The sequence below is a fragment of the Bos taurus genome, chromosome 20, assembly GCF_002263795.3.
Source record: "Bos taurus isolate L1 Dominette 01449 registration number 42190680 breed Hereford chromosome 20, ARS-UCD2.0, whole genome shotgun sequence".
NCBI classification, from domain to species: Eukaryota; Metazoa; Chordata; class Mammalia; order Artiodactyla; family Bovidae; genus Bos; species Bos taurus.
The window spans coordinates 3717817-3745351 of record NC_037347.1 but is presented as its reverse complement, the minus strand read 5'-3'; the positions used below and the strand labels follow the sequence as shown (position 1 = coordinate 3745351).

At 39.2% G+C, this 27535-nt stretch overlaps 1 protein-coding gene and 1 pseudogene across 11 annotated transcripts in view; one reads left to right on the top strand and one right to left on the bottom strand.

Moving 5' to 3' along the window:
* FBXW11 (F-box and WD repeat domain containing 11) overlaps positions 1-27535 on the top strand; it is a 131496-nt gene that overhangs the window by 64216 nt on the left and 39745 nt on the right. For 9 of the 11 annotated variants that reach the window (XM_003587498.6, XM_005221422.4, XM_059878840.1 and 6 more), the window contains one exon: positions 26154-26216. The exons of the other annotated variants lie outside the window; for them this stretch is intronic. In XM_003587498.6, coding sequence (XP_003587546.1) covers positions 26154-26216 — 63 coding nt within the window. The remainder of the gene's footprint in view (positions 1-26153; positions 26217-27535) is intronic. 11 annotated transcript variants of the gene reach the window in all.
* On the bottom strand, positions 9072-9900 carry LOC101902681 (small ribosomal subunit protein eS6-like; annotated as a pseudogene).

Below are 27535 nucleotides of genomic sequence, written 5' to 3'. Positions count from 1 at the left end.
TGAGTTTTACCATTTGTGAATATGGAATATCACTCTCTAGTTTGTTAATATCAGTTTTATAGTTTTTCCTCATACAGACTTTGTACAGTTTTTGCTAGCTTTATACCTAAATATCTCATTTTGGGTCATCCTAATGTAAATGGTGGGCTTCCCTGGTGGCTCAGTGGTAAAGAATCTGCCTGCCAGTGCAGAAGACACAATTACGAAGATCATTGCATCCGGTCCCACCACTTCATGGGAAATAGATGGGGAAACAGTGGAAACAGCGTCAGACTTTATTTGTCTGGGCTCCAAAATCACTACAGATGGTGACTGCAGCCATGAAATTAAAAGATGCTTACTCCTTGGAAGGAAAGTTATGACCAACCTAGATAGCATGTTGAAAAGCAGAGACATTACTTTGCCAACAAAGGTCCGTCTAGTCAAGGCTATGGTTTTTCCAGTGGTCATGTATGGATGTGAGAGTTGGACTGTAAAGAAGGCTGAGCGCCGAAGAATTGATGGTTTTGAACTGTGGTGTTGGAGAAGACTCTTGAGAGTCCCTTGGACTGCAAGGAGATCCAACCAGTCCCTTCTGAAGGAGATCAGCCCTGGGATTTCTTTGGAAGGAATGATGCTAAAGCTGAAACTCCAGTACTTTGGCCACCTCATGCGAAGAGTTGACTCGTTGGAAAAGACTCTGAGCCTGGGAGGGATTGGGGGCAAGAGGAGAAGGGGACGACAGAGGATGAGATGGCTGGATGGCATCACTGACTCGATGGACATGAGTCTGAGTGAACTCCGGGAGTTGGTGATGGACAGGGAGGCCTGGCATGCTGCGATTCATGGGGTCGCAAAGAGTTGGACACGACTGAGTGACTGATCTGATCTGAAGTTGGGAAGATCCCTTGGAGAAGGAAATGGCAACCCACTCCAGTATTTTTGCCTGGAAAATATCATGGACAGAGGAGCTTGGCAGGCTACAGTCTATGGAGTCATAAAGAGTTGGATGTGACTTAGTGACCAAAGAACAACAAAATGAATGGTAATAACGTATCTTCATTTTAACTTGCACTTGTACATTGCTGATATATATAAATGTGGCTGATTTTATATCAGTCTTGCGGTAATTGCTTTTTAGTTCCAGGAATTTGTTGGTCATTTTTTTTTCCCCTACATAAGTGATCATGTAACCTGTGAACAAAGATAGTTGTATTTCTTTCTGATGTGTATACTTTTTAATTTCCTTTGGTCTCAAATATGACACATTAACTAGGACTCTCACCATAATGTTGAAAAGCAGTGGTGAAAGGGGACATCTTGGCATTGTTCCTTAGCACGAAAGCATCAGATTTTTTATCATTGCTATTGCTATTGCTGTTGCTAAGTCACTTCAGTCGTGTCTGACTCTGTGTGACCCCATAGACGGCAGCCCACCAGGCTTCCCCGTCCCTGGGATTCTCTAGGCAAGAACACTGGAGTGGGTTGCCATTTCCTTCTCCAATGCATGAAGGTGAAAAGTGAAAGTGAAGTCGCTCAGTCGTGTCCGACCCTCAGCGACCCCATGGACTGCAGCCTAGAGCCTAGAGGCTCCTCCGTCCATGGGATTTTACAGGCAAGAGTACTGGAGTGGGAGATGTTCTTTATCAAGTTGAATAGCTTCTTGCATTTGCCTTTCCATTTCCTTAAAGAGTGACCCTGGAAGACTGTTTCTTTGCCTCTCGAATCCTCTTTTTTTTTTTTTTTTTTTAATTTTATTTTATTTTTAAGCTTTACACAATTGCACTAGTTTTGCCAAATATCAAAGTGAATCCGCCACAGGTATACATGTGTTCCCCATCCTGAACCCACCTCCCTCCTCCCTCCCCATACCATCCCTCTGGGTCGTCCTAGTGCTCTAGTCCCAAGCATCCAGTATCGTGCATCGAACCTGGACTGGCATCTCGTTTCATACATGGTATTTTACATGTTTCAATGCCATTCTCCCAAACCTTCCCACCCTCTCCCTCTCCCACAGAGTCCATAAGACTGTTCTATACATCAGTGTCTCTTTTGCTGTCTTGTACACAAGGTTATTGTTACCATCCTCTTTGGATTCATTTGTATTCAGAACTCTTTCTCAGTGTTTTTTGTCAGTCTTCAGTCTGCTGCTTGTTTACCTGCTTTTCTTTTTGCAGTCATCTTGTATTACTTTTGCTCTTCGTGAAGGCTTATGGGAGGAACATACGGGCGTCCTGGGATCTAAGTATTTATTTTTCTCCCTATGTTATATTCCTATGTTGAGTGCTTGAGTTTTGTGTAGCTTTGTTCTTTTTTTTATCCTGTGATTTTGCCAACATCACATATTGATTCTACCTGTTTTATACATTCCCTAGGGTTTTCTTTCTAGACAGTCATGACACATCCAGATCCTTCCTGGTATTTATGCTTTTTATTTCTTTTTCTTGCCTTATTGCACTGGCTGTGAGCCACCAGGGAAGCTCCAGTGAAATAAAATGAATTACCCTCTCTATATCCAAAAAGAGTTTGGGAAAGATTGCTGCTATTTTTTCCTCAAATGTTTGAAACTATTTCTTTATGAAGCCAGTTAGGCCTTGAGTTTTCTTTGTGGGAAAGTCTTTGTTTTTCTGTAGCACTTAAATTTTTTAAAAAGTTAACTTTTTTGATTTGTAGTTTATATATAATAAAGTTCACCAGTTTTAAGTACAGTTTATTTAGGTGTGACAGATGAATGTAGTGTAATCACAACAATCATATATTGGTCTTTTTTTTTTTTTTTTCTTGTGATATTGTTGATAGATTTTTGTTATCAAGGTAATACTGACCTCAGAATATTGTTGGTGATGTTCCCTTTTCATCTACTTTTTGGAAGAGTTTGTAGCATTGATATGTTTCTTCCTTAAATACTAAATAAAATTCACCACTGAAACCAGTTTCTTTAATAGCTGTTGAGGTTATCCATTTCTTCTTGTATGAGTATTCTTGTATCTTCTAAAGAATTTGTCCCTCTTATCTGAGTTGTGGAATAGATTACTGTAAGTCCGTAATATTCCCTTATTTTCCTTTAATGTTTGTCAAAAGTCAAAGTGTTAGTCATTCAGTCATGTCCGACTCTTGCGACCCCATGGACTGTAGCCTGCCAGGCTCCTCTGTCCATGGACTTCTCCAGGCAGGAATACTGGGGTGGGTTGCCATTACCTTTTCCAGGAGATCTTCCCAACCCAGGGGTCAAATTCCACATTGTGGGTAGATTCTTTACCACCTGAACCAGCATCAGTTTTCATGATCCCACTTTTATTTCTGAGACTGAAAATTTGGTTTTTTTGTATAATTTTTTCCTTAGCAGTATGGCTAGAAGTTTATCAGTTTTATTGACTGTTTCAAAGACAGGACTTTTGGTTTCATTAATTTTTTTCCTTATTGTTTTTCCATTTTTTGTTCTACTAATTTTGGATCTCATCTTATTTCCTTCCTCTGCTTATTTTGGGTTTAATTTGCTAATTTTCTGTTTTTTTTTAATGGTGAAAGCTTAGATTATTACTTTGAAGACCATTTTCTTTCTTTTCTAATTTTCTAATGCATTCAGTGACATCGGTTTCTCTCTAAGCACCTCTTTAGTTATATCCCACAATGTTTAATATGTGCAGTTTTCATTTTCATATAGTTCATGGTATTTTCTAATTTTTCTTGTGATTTCTTTTTTGACTCGTGTTGTTTAATGATACATTGTTTAATCTTCAGATTTCAGGGTTTTTCTATTAGGTTAATTTTGAATTAATTCTTTGTCATCCAGGACATATTCTCAGCCCTTTTAAATTTATTGAAACCTATTTTATGGCCTAGAATAGCATTTATCTTGTTGAATGTTTGATGTATACTTGGAAAGAATGTGCTCCCTTGTTGGGTAGAGTGTTCTCTAAATGTCAGGGTAAGTTGTCCGATAGTGTTATTCATGTCCTCCAGATCTGTACTCTTTTCTGTCTGCTTGTTCTATGCCTAACTAAGAGAGGAGTGTTAAAATGTTCACATCTAACTTTGGATTTTTTTTTCCTCCTCTGAGTATGTTATTGTTTTCTCTTACACATGTATTTTAAAGCTCTGTTACTCAAGGGCATATGCATATAGGATTACTGTATCATTTTGATAAATTGATCCCATTAACATTATGAAAGTGTCTCACTTTATCCCTGGTTACATTCTTTGTTCTAAAATCTGCTTTGTCCAGTGATAGCATAGCTACTCTGGATGTGTCCTTTGATTAGTCATGAATGTTGTGTTTCTTTTTCTGTCCGTTTACATTTAACCAGTGTGCCTTTGTGTTTAAAGTGGGTTTCTTATATGTAGTTATCCAATTTCACAATCTCTGTCTTTTAATTGAAATATTCTGACCATTTACATTTAACCAATTACTAAGATTTTAGTTTTCTTATCTCTCCTTGCTATTCTTTGGAACTCTGCCTTCAAACAGGTATATCTTTCTTTTCCTCCTTCACCTTTTGCTTCTCTTCTTTTCTCAGCTATTTGTAAGGCCTCCTCAGACAGCCATTTTGCCTTTTTTTGCATTTCTTTTTCCTTGGGGATGGTCTTGATCCGTGCCTCCTGTACAGTGTCATGAACCTCCGTCCATAGTTCTTCAGGCACTCTGTCTATCAGATTTAATCCCTTGAATCTATTTCTCACTTACACAGTTTAATCATAAAGGATTTGATTTAGTCATACCTGAATGGTCTAGTGGTTTTCCCTACTTCCTTCAATTTAAGTCTGAATTTGACAGTAAGGAGTTCATGATCTGAGCCACAGTCAGCTCCTGGTCTTGTTTTTACTGACTGTATAGAGCTTCTCCCGCTTTAGCTGCAAAGAATATAATCAATCTGATTTCGGTATTGAATATCTGGTGTTGTCCATGTGTAGAGTCTTCTCTTGTGTTGTTAGAAGAGGGTGTTTGCTATGACCAGTGTGTTCTCTTGGCAAAATTCTGTTAGCCTTTGACCTGCTTTGTTTTGTACTCCAAGGCCAAACTTGCCTGTTACTCCAGGTATCTCTTAACTTCCTACTTTTGCATTCCAGTCCCCAATAATGAAAAGGACATCTTTTTGGGGTGTTAGTTCTAGAAGATTTTAGGTCGCTATTAAGAACCATTCAACTTCAGACTTGGATCACTGTGATATTGAATGGTTTGCCTTGGAAATGAGATCATTCTGTCGTTTTTGAGATTGCATCCATGTACGGCGTTTCAGACTCTTTTGTTGACTATGATGGCTACTTCATTTCTTCTAACGGATTCTTGCCCACCGTAGTAGATAAAATGGTCATCTGAGTTAAATTCACCCATTCCAGTCCATTTTAGTTCACTGATTCCTAAAATGTCGATGTTCACTCTTGACATCTCCTGTTTGACCACTTCCAATTTGCCTTGATTCATGGACCTAACATTCCATGTTCCTATGCAGTATTGCTCTTTACAACATTGGACTTTACTTCCATCACCGGTTTCATCCACAACTGGGTATTGTTTTTGCTTTGGCTCTATCTCTTAATTCTTTCTGGAATTATTTCTCCACTTACCTCCCATAGCATACTGAGCATCTACCGACCTGGGGGATTCATCTTTCAGTGGCCTATCTTTTTGCCATTTCATGCTGTTCCTGGGGTTCTCAAGGCAAGAATACTGAAGTGGTTTGCCATTCCCTTCTCCAGTGGACCACATTTTGTTAGAACTCTCCACCATGACTCGTCCATCTTGGATGGCCCTACATGTCATGGATCATAGTTTCACTGAGTTAGACAAGGCTGTGGTCCATGTGATCAGATTGGTTAGTTTTCTGTGACTGTGGTTTTCATTCTGTCTGCCCTCAGATGGATAAGGATAAGAGGCTTATGGAAGCTTCCTGATGGGAGAGACTGACTGAGGGGGAAACTGGGTCTTGCTCTGATGGGTGGGGCCATGCTCAGTAAATCTTGAATCCAATTTTCTGTTGATGGGTGGAGCTGTATTCCTTCCCTGTTGTTTGACCTGAGGCCAAACTATGGTGGAGGTAATGAAGATAATGGCACCTCCTTCAACAGGTCCCATGCATGCACTGCTGCACTCAGTGCCCCTGGCCCTGCAGCAGGCCACCACTGACCCACACCTCTGCTGGAGGCTCTGGACACTCATGGGCAGGTCTGGGTCAGTCTCTTGTGGGATCACTGCTCCATTCTTCTGGGTACTGGTGCACACAAGGTTTTGTTTGTGCCCTCCAAGAGTCTGTTTCCCAGTCCTGTGTAAGTTCTGGTGGCTTTGTGGTGGGGTTAATGGCGACCTCCTCCTTCAAGAAGGCTGATGTCATACCCAGGTCTGCTGCACCCAGAGCCCCTACCCCTGTGGCAGGCCACTGCTGACCTGTACCTTCCTAGGAGACAATGAAACACAGTTCTGGCTCAGGCTCTGTGGGGTCTCTGGGTCCTGGTGTGCACAAGGTTTGTTTGAGCCCTCTGAGTGTCTCTGGTGGGTAAGAGGTTTAATTCTAAACACTGTTTCACCTCTCTCGCTGTCTTGCTGGGGCTTCTCCTTTGCCCTTGGACGTGGGGTATCTTTTTTTGGTGGATCCAACATTCTCCAGTTGACTGTTGTTCAGCAGCAAGTTGTAGTTTTGGGGTTCTCGCAGGAGAAGATGAATGCATGTTCTTCTACTCCACCATCTCCTCGGGAAGATGATCATCTCCTCTGTGTTTGATCATCTCCTCGGGAAGATGGATCATCTCCTCAGTGATCAATGCAAAGAAATAGAGGAAAATAATGGAATGGGAAAGATAAGAGCTCTCTTCCAGAAAAGTAGAGATACCAAAGGAACATTTCATGCAAAGATGGGCCCAATAAAGGACAGAAATGGTATGGACCTAACAGAAGCAGAAGGTATTAAGAAGAGGTGGCAAGAATACACAAAAGATTCATGCAAAAAAGATCTTCATGACTCAGATAATCACAATGGTGTGATCACTCACCTAGAGCCAGACATCCTGGAATGTGAATTCAGCTGGGCCTTAGGAATCATCACTACGAACAAAGCTAGTGGAGGTGATAGAATTCCAGTTGAGCTAGTTCATATCCTTAAAGATGATGTTGTGAAAGTGCTGTGCTCAATATGCCAGCAAATTTGGAAAACTCAGCAGTGGCCACAGGACTGGAAAAGGTCAGTTTTCATTCCAATCCCAGAGAAAGACAATGCCAAAAATGCTCAAACTACCACACAATCGCACTCATGTCACATGCTAGTAAAGTAATGCTCAAAATTCTCCAAGCCAGGCTTCAACAGTACATGAACCATGAACTTGCAGATGTTCAAGCTGGATTTAGAAAAGGCAGAGGAACCAGAGGTCAAATCGCCAACATCCATTGATTGGATCATTGATAAAGCAAGAGAGTTCCAGAAAAACATCTATTTCTGCTTTCTTGACTATGCCAAAGCCTTTGACTGTGTGGATCACAAGAAACCGTGTAAATTTCTTCAAGAGATGGGAATACCAGACTGCTTGACCTGCCTCCTGAGAAATCTGTATGCAGGTCAGGAAGCAACAGTTAGAACTGGACATGGAACAATAGACTGGTTCCAAATCGGGAAAGGAGTACGTCAAAGCTGTATATTGTCACCCTGCTTATTCAGCTTCTGTGCAAAGTACATCATGTGAAATGCTGGGCTGGATGAAGCACAAGCTGGAATCAAGATTGCCAGGAGAAATTTTGAACTGTGGTGTTGGAGAAGACTCTTGAGTCTCTTGGACAGCAAGGAGATCCAACCAGTCAATCCTAAATGAATCCTAAATATTCATTTGAAGGAGTGATGCTGAAGCTGAAACTCCAATACTTTGGCCACTTGATGCAAAGAACTGACTCATTGGGAAAGACCCTGATGATGGGAAAGATTGAAGGCGGGAAGAGAAGGGGATGACAGAGGATGAGATGGTTGGATGGCATCACTGATGCTATGGGCATGATTTTGAGTAAGCTCCAGGAGTTGGTGATGGGCAGGGAAGCTTGGTGTGCTGCATTCCATGGGGTCACAGAGTCGGACACAACTGAGTGACTGAGTTGAAGATTTTAGTTTTAAATCTACCCCTTTGTTATTTGTTTTCTATTTGTTCCATCTGCTCTTTCCCCCCCTTTTACTCTTTTATGCTCTCTTATGGATTAATTTAGTTTTGGGGTGATTCCGTTTTCATCTTTACCATTGGTTGATTAGTTAAACCTTGTTTGTTTAATATTTTCCCCTCATGTTTGTTGTCGCATTCACAGTTCACATCTTTAACTTACCACAGCCTGTCCTGAAGGGATAGATGCTGCTTCATGAACGTGGAAGAAAGGCCTTACAGCTGTACCTCCGCTTCCCTCCTTCCATCCTTGGTGCTGTTTGTTCTGTGTGTTGTCTTACGTTTGATTTCTATAAAGGATATAGAGTCCATGATATATTGTTGCTGTTTTTGCTACTGTGTCATATTTATGTGAGTAAATACATAATTTCAAAAGCTGTTTATTTTTCTAGTGTTGTAGGTCAGTTATACTTCACAACAAACAGACTTTTAGAAAATGTCAGGTTTGTAGTTACAGAGTCAGGAGGTACGGCCTGGGGGACTTACAGTGGTCAGTATTGCTGTATTTAAAATGGATATCCAACAAGGACCTACAGTATAGCACCAGAACTCTGCTCAGTGTTACGTGGAGAGGAGTTTGGTGGAGAATGGATGCGTGTGTATGTATGGCTAAGTCCTTTGGTGTTCACGTGAAACTGTTCACAACACTTAATTGGCTATACCCCAATAGAAATAGAAAGTTTAAAAAAATTAAAATATTCTAAAGTAAAAAAAAAAAGATTAAAGTTGTCGAAAGGTATAAAGACTAATACAAAGGTATTAGATAAATAAGTATTAGGAATATAATTACAACATGATTAACAAAGTTAACATTGCTCTGTGTTACACAGTGCATTAACCACTCCTCATTTCCCCTGGCAGAGCAAGAACAACCATTCTATTTTCTGTTTCTATGAATTTGGATGGTCTAGATACCTCACGTAAGCGGAATTGTACAGTATTTCTTCTTTTTTTTTTTTTTCGAGAGTTGATGTCTGATCTTATTTATTTGTTACTCTTAGAACATCTCGTTTTTGACTGGACTCAGACTTAGAAGTAGAAGCTCTCAGAGAGGACAGCCTCCGTCTCTTGACAATCTGTTCCTGCCGTTTTTCTTTGGCCTCCTTCATTCTCTTGGCCAAAAGTTTAGCATATTCTGCAGCCTCTTCTTTATTTTTCTTAGTATGCTGTTTCTTCAGAGCAGTACGCCGGCGTTTGTGCTGCAGAACTCATGGAGTCACGAGACGCTGAATCTTGGGTGCTTTAGTCCTAGGTTTCTTACCATCTTTGTTTAGGGGCTTTCGCACAACATATTGGCAGACATCATCTTCTTTAGAGAGATTGAGAAGTTTGCGGATTCTGCTGACTCTTTTGGGACCCAGGCGACGAGGCACTGTAGATAAGTCCAGGAATATCCTTTTCCCCTTTTTTCACGATGACCAAATTGAGAACACTCAGATTGGCATCCACAATGCAACCCCGTACAGATTTGCACTTTCTCTCTCCAGTCCTCCTTGGTCTGTAACAGGAATGCCCCTTACTCAGTAGCAGGCGAACTCTGCCATGGGTCAAGACACCCTGCTTCATGGGGAAACCCTGCTTGTCGTTCCCACCACTGATTCGGACCACATAACCCTTCCATTCTTCACCCAGAGCGTCAGCAGCAACTTCTGTGGCCATACGCTTCTCGTAGAAGGTACGAAGTTTTCATTCATCGTCCACTTCAATGAGCTTCTGGCAGCCAGTGGCCGGGAAAGAGATGTTCAGCTTCATTCTGAAGTGGCCGACAGCCTCCGAGGCGCCTCGAAAAAGAGCAGTATTTCTTTTTATAACTGACTTATTTCACTTAGCTTAGTGTCCTCAGTGTTCATCCATGTTATAGCACGTATAAGAATTTCCTTTTCTTTTTAAAGTCTGAATAATATTCCTTTGCATGTTAATACCATCTTTGTCTAGCATTCCATCCTTCAGTGAGCGTTTGGGTTGTTTCCACCTTTTGGTTATTGTGAATAATGCTGGTATATGGACACAAGTGTATAAATATTTCTTTGAGATTCTTTTGATTCTTTTGGATACAGATGCAGAATTGGTCTTGCTGGATCGTATGGTAGCTCTGTCTTTACTCTTGTGATGAACCGCCGTCCACTGTCCCACGGCAGCTGCCCCTTCCACACCCCTGTCAGCGTGTGTGGGGGTCCAGTTTGTCCACGTCCTTGCCAACACTGGCTAATTTCTGTTGCTTTGGTGCTAGTCATTGTGATAGGTGTGAGGTGATATCTCACAGTGGTTTTGATTTGCATTTCCCTGATTGGGGGCAGGAGGAGAAAGGGACAACAGAGGATGAGATGGCTGGATGGCATCACCAACTCGATGGACGTGAGTTAGAGTAAACTCCAGGAGTTGGTGATGGACAGGGAGGCCTGGCGTGCTGCAGTTCATGGGGTCGCAAAGAGTCGGACACGACTGAGCGACTGAACTGAACTGAATGATTAATGAGGTTGAGTATCTTTCCATAAGCTTTTTGGCCACTAGTATGTATATCTTTTCGGAGAAGTGTCTATTCAAGTCCCTTGCCCATTTTGAATTAATTGTTTTTGCTGTTTAGTTTTAGTTCTTTATAGATTCTGAATATTAATCCCTTATCAGATGTATGCTTTGCAAACATGTTTTCCCATTTCATAGGTTGAATTTTCACTCTGTTGATTGTATTCTTTGATACACAGCAGTTTTAAGTTTTGATATAGTCTGATTTATATATTTTTATTTTTGTTGTCTTAGCTTTTGGTATCATATACAAGGAATCATTGCTAAATCCAATGTAGTAGAGTTTTTCCTTTATCTTTTCGTCTAAGAAGTTTAGAGTTTTAGCTGTTATGTTTGGATCTTTGACCCATTTTGAGCTAATTTTTTATGTGCTATCAGGTAAGGGCCCAACTTCATTCTTTGATATGTGGATATCTAGTTTTTCCAGTAGCATTTGTTGAGAAGAATGTTATTTTCCTGTAGAATAATCCTGGTACCTTTATCAAAAATCATTTGACTGTGTATGTGAGGATTTATTTCTGGGCTGTCTACTCCAGTTGATCTCTATATTGGTCTTTATGCCAGTACCATGCTATTTTGATTACTGTAGCTTTGTAATAAGTTTTGAAATCAGGAAATGTGAGGTGGTATTACTGTTGTTTCTAAGATTATTTTGGCTATTCAGGGTCCCTTGAGATTCTGTATGAATTTTAGGATGGGTTTTTCTGTATATGCAAAAAACTCTTGACATTTTGATAAGGATTGCATTGAATCTATAGATTCTTTGGGTAGTACTGACATCATAACAATATTGAGTCTTGTAGTTCATGGCTAAAAGATGATTTTCCATTTACTTGTGGTGGTTCAACATTTTGAACTCCTCAGGTAGTCAGTCACATTTTAAAGAAATTAAAAACTAGAAATATTTTATATATACTGTCAATTTTACCACTTCCTCTTCATTTATCTCTGCATTCCCTCACTGGATTCAGGTTTTCTTCTGGTTTTCCTTGTGTCTGAAAACCTCTAATATTTCTTGTGTTAGAGATCTGAGAAGTAGATGAGTGCAGAGTCCTGGAAGCCAAGTGACTGAAGCATATCTGGGAGGAGAGAATGCTCAAGTCTTGTTGATAGGTTCTGAAATGTAAGCAATGAGAATTGACCATTAGATTTTATAATTTATAATATGAACGCTATTCTGATGAATATAAACAAAGGAAATGAAATTCAGTTTAGACATTCATTTATTAAATACAAGTTCTTATGGATCCAGCATTTCTAGGAATTTGATCAAAAGAGGCAATTATTCAAAGTAAGCATAAAGTTTAATTGTAGTTGTATGTGACAGTAAAAAGTTTAATGTTTACTACTTACCTGTGCTGAGTAAATTATGGGATGAAGTAAACTGTTGGCATTAAAAATGAAAATGAAGGTCTACAGTGATATGAAAAGATATCCATGACACATGTGAAAAGCAATTTACTAGAGAGCATGCTTCAAACAGTTAAAAAAAAATATATATATATATATATATATAAATCTATAGTTTTCAACCTTTGTAACCAAAATGCAAGTGATTGTTTCTAGATGATAGCCCTTGGGTTGAATTTTCATGTTATAACTTTATTTGGGTATTTTCTTTTGTGAAGTGCCTATTTAAGTGTTTTACCTATTTTTGGGGAGGAGGGGTTGAGTGTATGTGTTTGCATTCCTTATTGATTTGAAGTGAGGGTTGGTTTTTTTTTAATGTTCTGGATGTTTTATCAATCTTCTCTCACTTCGTGGGTTGCCTTTTTTTCTTTTAAGTTTAATTCCTTAAAAATTGATGTATTTTGTATGTTGTAAAATCCAGCCATTTCAGATATGCAGTTCAGTGTTGTTCTGTCCCCATAAATCAGTTTTAGAGCATTTTAATCTTCAGTCTCTTATTGATGCTTTCAGTGAACAGAAATTTCTCATTATAATCCAGTTTATCAGATTTTTCTTTCTTGTTACCAGATGCTTTATCCTGTTTAGGAAAGCTTTACCTATTCCATGGTCATGGAGATGATCTATGGTTTCTTCTAGAAGCTTACCTTTGACATTTAAATCTGCAGTCTATGTAGAATATACTTTTTCCCCTTGGTGAGAGGGTAGGTAGGGCTCAAAATAAGAATATCCAGTTGATAGTCTTTTACTGGAAAGAGCATTTTTTTTTTCTCCACTGCACTGAAGTGTTACCTTGGTAATTAGTGAAGGGAACTCATAATGTGTGGATTTGAGTTTGGATACAGTATTTGGTGGTGGCTTAGTTGCTAAGTTGTGTCTGACTCTTGCGACCCCTTGGACTGTAGCCCACCAGGCTCCCCTGTCCATGGGATTCTGCAGGCAAGAATACTGAAGTGGGTTGCCATTTCCTTCTCCAGGGGATCTTCCCAACCCAGGAGTCAAACCTGGGTCTCCTGCATTGCAGGCAGATTCTTTACCGACTGAGCTAGGAGGGAAGCACTTTGTCTACCTTTATTCCTATATAATACTCTCTTTGTTACAAGAGCTATATAGTAGATCTTGATATTTCATAGTGTAAATTCTCTCACTTAGTTCTTCCAGATTGCCTTCACTCTATATATTTTCATAAAAATTTTAAAATCAGCTCAATTGGTGGGGTGGGGAGGGGAGTAGAATGAAACCTGCTGGAAATGTGATGGATATTATGTTAAATTCATCATCTTACTCTTAAGTTTTTGGTGGTTTTGGTTTTGTTTCCCTAGTTTTAGTTGAATGATATAATTTCTAATGTGTGCTCAATAAGTGGTAGCTACTGTTATTATAATTCGTTGCTTTACAATTTCTTGGGTAGATTTTACGTTTGAAATCTTTGCTGAGTCTGCCAGGTTACCCCTTAACACAGTAATATGAGAAATGATTGTGATGTGGTATGGCATTTCTCTAACTTCCCTTCACATCATTGATAGATACCTTCATGTTTCTTTTAAAATAATTTATAGTAGAAGCAAAAGAGTAAAAAGGTTTTTCCGGTTTGTCGTTATCCTTCTCTGAGCAACGTTACGTTGTAGGTCATTTGCCCAAGTTATTTCTTTTCCTTCAAGGTAGGCAGAGTTATCCCTGCCCTATAAAAGAGGGAACCAGGTCCCAGAGAGAAGGCAAGTGACGTACCGAAAGTCCCACAGTTAGTAATTGGCAAAGCCTGGAGTTTGCAGTGGGGACTCCTGGCTCTAAAGGCCTGCTCCTTACCTTTCAGCGGACGGACTGCCTCCGTGGCGCTGTGCTTCATGACTCAGTGTCTGTTGCCTGTTCTTCTGTTCCTGCTTCTAAAGCACCTTCTTTTTCTGGCTTTCTTTAGTAAACATGAAACACCTTACAAGTTTTGCTTTAAAGTTCTCTTCAAAGTCTCTTCCTGAGCCCTAGGAAGCATTGAAGCGCACATCCTGCCACCCAGTGTCTGCTTTCTTAGGGAGATTCTAGCAGACTTGTATCTGGGCTGGTTTTGGACCTTTTTAAACAGTCACATAATTAATGAGGTCTTCTTCTTTTATCTAGGTAAATGAATACTATGGAGGTGATAAGGGTGACTGCCTTTCTGAAAATAGATTTTATTTTTTGCTTCTTTCCTGTGACAACCAGAAATGGTGTTTCATGGTTTCTTGCCCTACATGTTGAAATCTTGCTCATTGTAGACAGTTTGGAAAATATGGGAAGGGAGTTAAGCAGAAACAAGATTACCAGTTTGGTCATTACAATTAATAGGAAGATATACCTATAATAGTTCTAGGTAGTATTCATTGTCAGTATATACTTATTATGCTACCCTACTTGTGTGTCAGGAATTATTCTAAGTGCTGAGAGTACAGAATGAATAAAACAGCCAAACACTTCTGTCCTGTGGAGTTTAAATTTGACTAAAGGAGCCCATATTAAGTGCCAGGATTATCTTTTAAAGTTTTCTCACTGTCTCGGGGAGAACCTGTTTTCACTTCAGCTTTATAGATCAGGAAGCAGACACAGGTCACATGTGTCTGCAGGATCTGACTGCTGGAAGTTTCAGTGACTGACTAGTTTCTGTTTTTTAAAGTTAGGGCATATGTATCTGGGGTCTTGGTGTGGCTCTTTTGCCTTTTGCAGTTTCCGTTTTTAAAAAGTCACTGTTCATTGTTATTTTAAAAAGAATTAAAATATGTGTCTACACTGAAACTTATACATGTCTGTTTATACAAGCATCATATACAATACCAACGAGTGGGAACAACCCAATGTCTATCAACTGATAAATATTACTAAATAAATAAAATATGATATATCTATACAATGGAATATAACTTTCTTTGCATTTACTTAGATCTTTTCAAATTTTTTGAACAAAGTTTTGTTGTTTTCAGTATATAAATTTTGCATTCCTTTTGTTAATTCATAAGTATTTTATTCTTTTTGAAAACTTTGTAAATGGATTTATTTCCTTAATTTCATTTTTGGTTTGTTCACTGCCATTGTATTAAAGCACAATTGATTTATATATATACAGTTCTATTTTTAATCTTGATGCACATTTTTATTATTTATAATAGTTTCTTAGTGTATAGTACAGTCTTGAAGGAAAGTTGCAAAAAAAAAATTTGACCCTAGGAGGAAGCACTATTAAAAAGAAATACATATATAATGTAAGTGAAACGCACCATAGGTATTTTCTCATTCAGATACTTTCCAGATAGTTAAGATAAATAGTATCTCTAAGAATCTTTAAAAACAAAAACAAAAAATCAAAGCAATGCATATAAATGATTTTGGCATAGATTTAAAAAATACTAATTTTGATACAGATGTCAGCTTTATGTCTTTGATACAGATGTCATTGCATGTCTTTAATTAAGAGTGCCTTTCTGAAAAAAAAAAAAAAAAGAAATGTGTCTTCCTTAAGGAAAATTTAGATGGGGTATATAAGCAAAACAGAAGAATTACAGGGATAGTATTGTCAGCATTTTAACACTTTTTCTAGTTGCTTCTTTAAATAAAGATTGATAGGTAAAACATTGTAAAGATGGGATCATACAGACTTATTTTGACTTGCTTTTTTCCACATTTAATATAGTTTACATGGTTTTTTTATGTCGCTGTTCTTTTCAGATAGTATTTCACAAATTTTAGACAGATTACAGCCTTCACAGTTTTGGACAAATCTGCATACCATTTGTTCTTTTGTTGTATATTTTAAAAATCTTTTTCCTTTAAAAAAATCAGAAAAGGGAACTATGTAGAGATTGGTTACTGTAAAAAAAAAAAATACCATAGAAACAAAATGTATAATGAAATTCTAGCTAAACACCGTTACAGTAACCTGAACAAGAGACCAGTTCTTTGTGTTAAAAACAAACAACAAAATATATGCCCATATACACCAAAGACATGACGGAATTATTTTAAATTCCAAAAGTGTAAGTGACCCACACATTTATCTACACTAGAATGAGTATGTAATTTTTGAAGTACTGTACAGCAGTGAAAGAGAATGAAAATATCTTTTGATATAATTGGGAGAATTGAAAGAAAACTGAAAAGGTAGTAGCAACATGCAGTGTGAGCTCCGTGTGCTCTAATACCTTACTCAGGGATTTCCAGTGTTTCACAGTAAGAAGTAAAAATTATATTTAGACCTAATGTACGTGAGCATGTGTCTTTATGTCTGTATACTATATGCATGTGTGTATGTCTTGCTGCTGCTGCTGCTAAGTAAGTCACTTCAGTTGTGTCCGACCCTGTGCGACCCCAGAGACGGCAGCCCACCAGGCTCCCCCGTCCCTGGGATTCTCCAGGCAAGAACACTGGAGTGGGTTGCCATTTCCTTCTCCAGTGCATGAAAGTGAAACGTGAAAGTCAAGTCTCTCAGTCGTGTCTGACTCTTCGCAACCCCATGGACTGCAGCCACGAGGCTCCTCTGTCCCTGGGATTCTCCAGGCAAGAGTACTGGAGTGGGGTGCTATTGCCTTCTGTATTTGTGTCTGTATCACATACATATGCTTTCACACAGCGGCCCCCAGTATATTGTGTTCCATCACTGAATGATCTTATATGAGAGCTTAAGAGAAACCCAAATAGACATTTTGGCCCAACCCAATAATACACAGAAAAAGTGCTACCATTTTTAATTGTAAGTTGCCATTATTATAAGAAATAGCCCAATTTCAGAGATGTTAATTGTAATTGATGAAGTAGCAGATATACTCTGTGTTTTGTTCTTAGATATTTCAGGTTTTTTTTAAATGCTGGTTATCCTTTAAATTGATACTGTGAGCTCCAACCTGCAGTTTGAAAAACATTGCATTCAAGTTTTAGAATATGAGCCCTGACTCCTACTGTACATAAAAGCCAGTGTAGATGAGTTTTAGATGTAAGTATAAAAATTAAAATTAAACTTCTAGGCTACTACGTGAGAGAATAGCTTTATGACCTTAGGAAAAGAAATATTTCTTAAGCAAGGCATAAAAAGCACAAATTATAATCAAGGAAACAATGATAAGTTACTTTTCATTAAAATTAATTACTTCTGTTTATCAAAAGACACTGTAAAGAGAATGGAAAATTAACTCACAGATTAGGAGAAGATCTTTGTAATAATACATTTGAAAAAAGGACTCCATTCTAAAATACATAAAGTTTCTAGAAATCAGTAAGAAAAGACTGCCACTAAAGTGACATTTTTTTTCACTAAAAAATGGTGAAAAGCTTTAACTTCCGCTTTACAAAAGACGGTATCCAAATGGCTAAGTTTACAAAAGGTCCTCAACCTCATTAGTCACCAGGAAAATGCAGATTAAAACTACAGAGAGATACTACTATATACCCAACAGAATGTTAAAATTAAGCAAACAGGAAAAAAAAAACAACCCAAAACCCATAGCTGGTAAGGAGCAATAGAACTCACATAAACTGCTGATGGTATTGATTACTGGGTAATATTACTTTAGAAAAGTGGTAGTATATATTTTATAACCTAGCTGTTCTCTCCTAGTATAGACCTAATGAAATATGTATCTATATACACCAAAAGACATGACAGTTATTTTAAATTCCAAAAGTGGAAGTGACCCACACATTCATTTACAGTAGAATGAGTACATTTTTTTGAAATATTGTACAGCAGTGAAAGAGAATGAACTACTACTTAAAGATCTCAAAATCACAATCGTAAGCAAAAGAAGCCAGACTCAAAATAGTATACAATATGATTCCATTTATGTAAAACTGAAAAACAGGCAAAATGGATCTATGATGATATTTAAAAAATAGAGCTTACCCTTAGCGTGCTAATGACTGGGCAGTGTTTGGGGTCCTAGTAAAGTACTTTATGTTGTTCTGAGTACTGGTTACATTTGAGAATTAAGCTCTTCACTATGTTACGCTAAACTAGTTAAGCGTAATAAAGCTTAACTAGTTAAGTTTTGAAAGAACTTAAATTTTCTCCTGTTGTATCATATTTTTAAATGACACCATAGTGTTGAACATTTACATTACTTTCTATTTTTCCGTGTTATAAGTTGTTGTAGCTACAATTTTGTGTAGGTTTACAATTTTTAGGATAAATTGCTGTAAGTTATGTCCAGTGTTATATAGTAATTTTTGAAGTTACATGTTGATAAATACTCTCTTTCTGAAAGGTAGCAATTTATAATCCTACCAAAGATTAAAGTATATAAGAATTAAAGTTGCAGATTTAAGATAGGTGAAAAATTGCATCCTTTTTTGTTATTGTACTTGTTCATTTTTGACAGCCATTTAAATTTCTTATTTTGTGATATTGGTAGTTACTCTTTATTTGCCTATTAAAGTATTAATTTTGGTTTCCTAACCAAGAGATCTTTATATATAGTAAGTTATTTACTATATATCAAAATGTTTCTCCCAATGTATTTGTCTTTAAAATTTGATAATGAACATTCCTGAGTTAAAATTTTTTTTAAGTCAAATCTAAATTTTATTTCTGTTTGGTAGCTGCTCTTAGGAATGGTTGTAGAGTTTTTTGCATTTGATTGTTTTTATCCATAGTATATATTGGTATATAAAATGAGGTAGCATTTAATATTTTTTATTATTATTCGTTTAAAAAAATTTTTTGGCCGCACACAGTGGCATGTGGGAGCCTAGTTCCCCAGGGATAGAACCTGTGACACCCCTTGCATTAGGAGGAGTCTTAACTACTGGACTGCCAGAAAAGTCCCTAACTTTTTATTTTTAATACTCTTTCTTGAAAGATCCCTCTTCCCCTTATTTGAAATTCTGACTTCATCATATGCAAATTGTAAGTGTAAATGAATCTGTTTCTTGACTTTCTGTTTTGTTTCATTGGTCTTACTTTGTCAGTACCACACTACTTTAATTATTGTAACTTTTAAGAAAAATTTTAAAATCTAATAACATAGGCCTAAGAAATAAAGTTTGTGAGGAAAGGAAGAAATATCTCCTTTATTTATTCTGCCAGATACCTTAGTATAATCTTGTCCTGTAATGTTACTAACAGCCATTAAAAACTTGAGTGGAACTGTAGGCTGGCAAGTTGGGAGGAAGCGTACTACACTAGTAATATCATGAACAGTAATTTCAGACTCCCAATGGATTTAAAATTTATTACTACTTTTTATTGTAGAAAGAAAACCACTAGTTTGTTCCTGCATTTTAATGTTTGTGTGGAGGGAGGAGAACATTTCTGATTAAGCTGGACTTATTGGTGGCTGGAATCATTGTATTAAAAGACATGAGTGCGTAGATACAGACATGGTGCATAGAACTTCCTTCTGAGTTGCAAGAGTAGTGTGAAAGATAGGGGCTGCTTTTTTGGAAAAGTTTGTCTCCTCTTTTTTCCAGGTGAATGCTTCTGGCTTTCCACTGACCTCATTTTCCAGCAATGTGTTGGTTAACACTAGGGGGAAGAAGTGTAGGCTAGGTTAGGGGCCAACCTGGCATTAACAGTAACAACTCAAAGGTGTTTGATATGCCTGTGACAGTCATTGTACCATGTATTTATCTTTGGTTTATGCAAGTAGTAATTGGCATACTAAATCTAGACTTTACTGCTTGGTCTGATCTCAAACATAAAATCTCTTCCTGCTTCCTGACTGTATTTGAGATTTCTTCTCTGGCTTGATGCTCTATCATTTTTTTTTTTTTTTTTTAATCCGTGGAAAATCAAGTGTTGTTTGTTGGTTGGTCTGTTTGATGTGTCGAAGATGAAAAGGTGTTTAAATTTTTTTTTCAATATTTGTAATTTTTTTGTACTTTTTGGAATTTTATTCATTATATAAAAGTACACATTATCCTCTTTATAGATTTTTGCCTTTTAGAGAGGTTTAAAGCCCTGTGTGTGATTTACTGGTTTGACTTGAATATTGCTCTCCTTGCAGTAATGACTTTTGCTTTCCTTTTAATTTGAATTTTCCTGTTAATGTTTTTGCTTATTGCTTTTAGCTTTTTTTGTGCGATTTTTGTTATGCTTACCATTGTGGGCAGGGGAATGCCCGGATTCAATTTCATTTTATTAAAAAAATGCTGGTTACAGCCCATTAAATTGATTTCATAGGCTGCAGCCAGCAGTTGGAAAACACCTGAGAGAAGTACTTTTCTGTGTAGAAAGTTCATTTATTTCTGAGCACAGCAGACCTAGATCTGAGCCCTGCATTTCTTGTTTACTGGGTAACTCTTAACCAGTTACTTCTTTCTCTGACCTTCAATTTTTTCTGTAAAATTGGAATTATCTACTTTCATATTTTTTCTGAAGAACAAAAGATAATGTAGGAAACAAGCCTGGTGCAGGGACTAAATAAAGCTGTCTGATAGCATTTTGCACCATGTATCTGTTGCCCTTAATTTCTTAAATCCAAAAATTTAAAAACACAGGAGAAAACGGTAGAATGCCCCCATGTTTTCTAAGGTCTTTTGTAAGGTTTTTAGTTTTGTTTTTGCTTCGCCTCAGGAGTAAAGATGTTTTTGATATGCATCTTACACTGATAAGCATTTATCATGAAGCCAAAATGCAGAATTTGTAGCATTTTTAAAGTAGGAAGTTGATTCCTCTTATGTAACTCTTTAAAGTAGAGAATTTTCCAAGTGAAGTATGTTCTGTGTTAGTTGGTGGCACCTCCTGGCAAAGATAAATCACTGCTTAGAGCCTGCTTTGCCTTTACAGAGACTAACCCCACGTGGCAGACTGGGGAACATGACTGGAAATAGGAGAGGAATGTGTTGTGTTTAGCGAAGTGGATATTCCTTTTGCCCCCAGAAAGGGTTTGTCTGGTGAAATGGGAGGAGGGGAGTCATGCCGTGTTACTGCCCTAGTCAGGGTTGTGTGGCGCTCATATTAAGAGCTTGTGAAAGGGGGTGGCCATATCCAGCAACTTTGGGAAAGCTAGGTTAAGCTAACCTAGCCTCATTTTTTAACTAAGAGATATTACAGCGCCTTTAGTATCCCTTTTTTTAAATTAGCTTATTTTTGTTGAAGGACAGTTGCTTCACAGAATTCACCTTTCGTGTCTTAAGGAAGTGTGTCACCTCTCGGAGTGGAGTGGGGCATCACTCATGCAATGCACCACAGTTGTCGAACATAATCAGGCCACAGGATCCTTTTTTCTCTGAGCATCTCTTGTGTTAACCTGGAATACTCTTTGGAAATGATCCTCTGGCTAGTGTAGCTTGAGAGCAGCATTTTCATTTTGGCATCTTCTCCTGAAAGTTTTATAAGGGAAGGAACAGACATTAGATCTCATGGTGTTTGGTAGTTTGGAAATACATGCGTTGGGACAGAGTCTGTTACCAGTGGCATCAGTGCAGTTTCCCTAGGATGGTGGTCCTACATGGACTACAGCATTGTGCCTTAGCAGTAATTTTAAAGCAGAGATAGACACAAAAATTACTGGGAGAACTTTAAATCAAAGCAAAACACATAAAGCTAGGCTCCATCCACCCTGGCCTCCTGTTTGGTCAAAGACATGCTTTGTTATTTTATCACATTTGAGATGCCTTCAAGATCTAATGAAAACTCTGGATCTTTCTGGAGGAATGTATATACACTTTTGTGTATGACTTCATGAAGCCATCCTGGTGGCTCAGAGGTTAAAGCGTCTGCCTTGGATGCGGGAGACCCAGGTTCGATCCCTGGGTCGGGAAGATCCCCTGGAGAAGGAAATGGCAACCCACTCCAGTACTCTTGCCTGGAGAATCCCATGGAGGGAGGAGCCTGGTGGGCTACAGTCCATGGGGTCGCAAAGAGTTGGACACACTGAGCGACTTCATTTTCACTTTCATGATATTTATCACCCTCATGCATACTCTGAAGCCCAAGAATCTCTAGTATAAAGAACTTCTTATATCAGTTTTCCTGAATAGGAATTGAATGGCAAGCAGGATTTATCCCAGAATTTAGATACGTGTGTACTCCATAAATTACTTGACCAAAGATTAAACTGTGTTTAAAGAAATCACATATTGTCACAGGGGTCAAAGGAAAGAAGCCTGAAGAGAAAGGCCAGATCTGAGATGGCAGTGTTTTTTAGTGTATTTTCCCAGGAAGGTGAGTTTAGGAGCTCAAACCCCTAGAGCAGTGGCTCTCACGTGGAGGGGGCCGGTTCTGTTGCCCCTCATCCCCTGTCCCCAGCCCCTGACATCTGGCAGTCATTCGGAGATGCTTTCTGGCTATCACAGTTAGGGCTGGGGAGGATTTGCTACTGGGCTCTAGTAGGGAGAAGCCAGGAACGCTACTTACATCTTATATGGTACATGACAGCCCCCCCGCAACAGGAAATTAATCTGGCTCCAAATGTCACTAGTACTAAGGTTGAACTGCCTTAGAGTCTAGCTGATTCTTGCTAGATTGTATCTTCTGTTGGTAGTAGGAAGGTCGACATGTTTTATATGCATGTGGTGCTTCTTGGTAGGTGTAGGAGGAAAGAGATGATGAGAAGGTAGGAAGTGATTAAGCCATGTTGGTATTTCCAAGAACTTTCTTTTCCCAGAAGTGTTGGAGGCATAAAGAGGATTTCAAGTCTCAGATTGGTTTACCTCGTGGTTTAATCTGAGAGCTTGGATATAGGAAGCCACCTTTCTTTTCTCCTGGAAGGAAGGCTCATTGTTTGTTCTTACCTCACCCTTGAACTTGTGACCTTTCATTTATTAAACCTTTAAGAAATAAAAGTCAAAGTGATTTAAAAAGAAAAAAATAACTGTGGCTCTGAGAAAATTCTACTCTTGCCATCCATTCTTATTCCCACATATTGCTAAGTCACTTCAGTCGTGTCCGACTCTGCGACCCCATAGACGGCAGCCCACTAGGCTCCGCCGTCCCTGGGACTCTCCAGGCAAGAACACTGGAGTGGGTTGCCATTTCCTTCTCCAATGCATGAAAGTGAAAAGTGAAAGGGAAGTCGCTCAGTCATGTCCGACTCTTAGTGACCCCATGGACTGTAGCCCACCAGGCTCCTCCGTCCATGGGAGTTTCCAGGCAAGAGTACTGGAGTAGGGTGCCAGGGCCTTCTCCAATTCCCACATATAGCAAGTGGCAAAAGATAATGGGGACTAGGAAAGGTATATATCGTGTTTACCAAAAGTGGGCATTTCCTTTGTCTCCCAAAGTCTTCATGTGGCGACGTGGGAGGAGGAAGGAACCAGGCCATGCTGTCGGCCCAGTCCAGGGTGTGCCTGTGCGCGGAGCTCTTGGTTAGGGATTGTACAGCAGAGCAGGGAGGTGGGTGGCCATATCCAGTAAATTAGGGGAAGCTGGATTAAACTAATCTAACCTGATTTTTTTAAATTGTGAGATGTATAGAGCCTTTAATATCTTTGGAGAAGGAAATGGCAACCCACTCCAGTAATCTCACCTTGGTGAATCCCATGGGCAGAGTAGCCTGGTGGGCTACAGTCCATGCGGTCGCAGAGTTGGACACTTCTGAGTGACTAACAGCACGTTAGTATCTTAGTGAAGGCGTTGTGGTGTGTGTGTGTCTGTGGTGGGGCGGGAGGGAGGGAGGAGGAGGTGGTGGCGCGGGGAGAGCCTGCACAGGAGCCTGCAGCGTTTCTCAAGCTTCACGAGACCCCAGGGCCCTTTTCACTCTGAGCATCTCTTGTATCACCTGGACTGCTCTTTGGAAAAGATCCTCTGATCAGTGTTGCAGCATTCTTCCCTTTGACATCTTCTGCTGAAAACTTATAAGAGAAATTGAAAAAATGTGTATTCTAGCCCCCACAGTACTCTCTTAAATACTGTTTTACTAAATTGTATGTATGACTTTATCCACTTTTGTCAAGCCTTAAAGAGAATAGTTGCTATTTTTATGGGGGGGGTTGGTTTCCTTCTCAACTCTGTAAATAAACACTGTTTCTCTGTTTTGGAGTGACTGAAAGGAAGAACTAAATTTTCTTGGTGGAAAGATAGTTGTTTCTTGTATGGTCTGCCTATCTTTTTGTTTCCTCCTTGAGTGAGGAAAGTACTTATGTCAGAGTGAGGAAGGTAGCTTATGTCAGAATAGCTCTGGCGGATTCAGGCTCCCACATTTTTAAAGTTTTGAGTTCAGAACACTGCACGTCTCTTTCCATCCATCTTCCGCTCGGCTTGCTCGCCTCTTCATGTTCCTTCTTGCCACTCTTGCAGAACCCAGGCTGTGGTGGCGTCGCGCGTTGCCATGCCTCTGTGACTACCTGGCAAACCCCCGTGGTCTGCTGAGACACTGTTCCCCCTTTCCCGCTGCTTCCACTTGCTTTGTTCCCCTGTGGAAACCTGCCAGCTTTATTAATCCACAAGTCCTTCAAGATAGCAGTAAAAGGGAAATACTTGGAGAGAGGAATACTACTTCTGTTTCCATATTCTTCATCCCACTTTCTCCATTCAGGATCATTTTTCACTGCCACCACTCTAGACCTGCTTGGGATGCTTGGGCACACTGCCTTCCTTTCTAACTCACAGTCGACTTGGACACACTGCCTTCCTTTCTAACTCACAGTCGACTTGAACATATGGAGCCCTGCCCTCCTGCCCTCCTTCTGCATTGCAGACCTTGGTGTTCTGTGATCTGTAAGGTTTTACCGAGGAAGCCAATGGCTTTTCCCTATCCGGCAAGCAAGCGTCTGGAATCTTTCTTTCAGAGTCTGAGGTCAGAAAATCATGAGAGGATAACACTTAAGGGAAAGTAGCAGGGTGTGAACAGGTTTTGAATACCCATACACACCAGCCACTGTACTGCTACTCTCGATGCCCATGACTTTGTGTGGTTTGTTTTTGTCCATGCATGGAACAACCTGCTTAGGATGTCTCTCTCTCTCTTTCTCTCTCTCTCTCTCACACACACACACACACACCCTCCTTCCCTGCCTCCCCCACCACCCATTCTAGCCTCTCTCTTTTCTTCCAAAGCCTTTGACTTTCCTACTCCACCATTCTGCATCTCTAATCAGACCCTGCTGTGAGATCAGACCCTGCTGTGAGACCACTGGTGTCACGCAGTGATTCTTCTGCCACCACCTACATTGGGTGTTTTCAGATGGATTGTTTGGAAATACTGTATGTGTCTTTTAACATTTTACAACTTGAAGAATGTAAAGGAAAAAGAGGGAAAATTTAAGAGAGAGGTTTATCCTCTATAGGCAATAAACAGGGTCTTGTAAACACTTAACAGATCTACAGGATCTTTTTGACTAATACTATGGACAAATGTGGTAGTTTAAATTATATACCCCAATCTTGAAATTTTAGATTTGGGAAGAGAGAGACTGCCATCCATAAATGAGTTGCTCTTCCTTTCAGAGTACAACTCTCCCACTTCCCCTTCTCATTAAGTTTCCATTTAGCTATTAGGTGGGAGCTTCAAAAGGGAAAATCCAATCATGTATAATCTCTAGTTAATGGGCATCTATTGAGCGACTGGGTCACCAGAAAGAATAATTACACAGTGCCTCTTTGTGCAGTAAACACAAAAATCAAAAGCTAATGCATTCCCAAGGCAAGCCAGATTGTTACCGGCTAACAGCATCCTCCTCTTAAGGGAAAAGGCTGGGCACCCACCATGCTTGCTAGGGGAGACTGCAAAGCCATTCCTAAAAAACAGGACTATCAAGGGAGGAAAGAGAGAAGCAGGGGGCTTCCAGGGCTTTGTCACTTCTAATTGCTGATGGCTGGGGTGGGTTACTGAATAGCGGACATGCTAGTAAATGTTTTGTGCAGTCATCAGGAGCTTAGTGGGTCTCTGGGGCTTCTTTCCGTGAGTTAAAAGAGTAACAGCAATGATTGAGGTAGTTTCACCCCACTCCTGTAATTCAATTCAGCCTGTTTTCTCAGTATACCCTACCTTCATAAATAGGTTTATGCTTGCTTTTGTCCAACCACTAACTGTATTTATTTATGAAAGATAAAAACACCCCTGTTGACCCAAAATGGCACGTGTTAGCCGTAAGTCAAACAGCTTTTGGGTTGGTATTGATTGGTACACTCTAATTTGGGTTTTCAAAATTACATTTTGGTATAGTTATTTAGGATTTGCAAAACTCGGCATAATTCAAATAACCTGTTTTTCCCCCCTTAGAACACTTCAGTTATGGAGGATCAAAATGAAGATGAGTCCCCAAAGAAAAGTACTCTTTGGCAGGTAGGAATGGCGGCGCACAGAGAAGATAGCACCTGACTTACTGCAGATAAGATGCTCCCTCAGCTCCTGTCCTCAGTGAAGCGTAGAGCCAAGGACTTTTTTGTTTTGTGCAATTTTGCTAGTTTCAGAATCCACCCTAATTTATCTTCTGCTCCTTAGGGAAGTGTCATTATCAAGATTTTGGGAGTTTACACCAAGGTTCTGAAGTTGGCTGCAGCCCAGAGATATTCAGTCTTTGGGGCCACTGTCTAAGCCACGAATGTGGTGGTGTCCTTTGTCACCAGAGTGGAACCTTGCCACGCACCAGTGTACGCACTGGCCTTTTCTCCCAGCCACCACCCTTCCCCCCACTTCATTCTTAATGTTTGTCTTTTCCTTTTAAATTCAGTTTCCTTTTCTCCTGGCTCTATTTTAGTTTGCCAGTGGCCCTCCCCATCCCCCAGTTTTTTGGTAAGGTGGGAGATGGAGAGCATATACATTTCATGATTTGATGTTTTTCATCAACCATTATGGTACACATAATTTTCCTTTCATGAAGATACAGTTGCAGGCAAAACAAATCTAAATCCAAAAACAATAATGATTAATAAAATATTCTCTGGGTTCGAGTTGAAGCAAAGGAGTAGTTTAGTTATTAACAAGAATAAAGTGTTCTCAACAAATTTAAGATGAAAAGTACCAAAGTGGAGCAATTTTAGGAAGATCTCTCTGGGCCAAGCAGGTGGCTAGAAATAGAAATGGAGAGTGTGCTGTGGAGTTAAGCACATGCTGTCATTTCAGGGGGAACTGTGCGCAGACTGACTTCTGTTCCCTCCTTCACGTTTGGTATTTTGCAACAGGATTCTCTTACTTTACTATTGATTTTTCAACTCACAGTGGTTCTTAACACTTTAGTCTTCAGGCTTTTTTTCGTCTGTCTTTCAATAGACTAGTTAATGGTATACCAGTGCTCTAGGGAGGCTAGAGGGCTAGGAACCCTTCTGAAAATGAAGTAATAACCCATTTGCTTATCAAGTGAGATAATGAGTGTGAAAATATTTTATGAATTACAAAGCAGTACACAAATGCTAGTTGTTACCGTACTTATATTTAACCTGTTAGGAACGTAGTTATTTTGGCTAATTACTATGAAAAAATATAGGAGGAAAAGGGGAAGGAAAAAATGCACAGCTTTCTCTCTCACGATGAGGCAGTTTTACCACTTTCACATTTATTCTTTACTCTGTCTTGGCGTGTACCCCTTAACGCCAATTATTGTGGTCATATGCTATATAAAATTCTTTTGTTCCTGATACTTCATAAACATGTTCTCTTCTTAT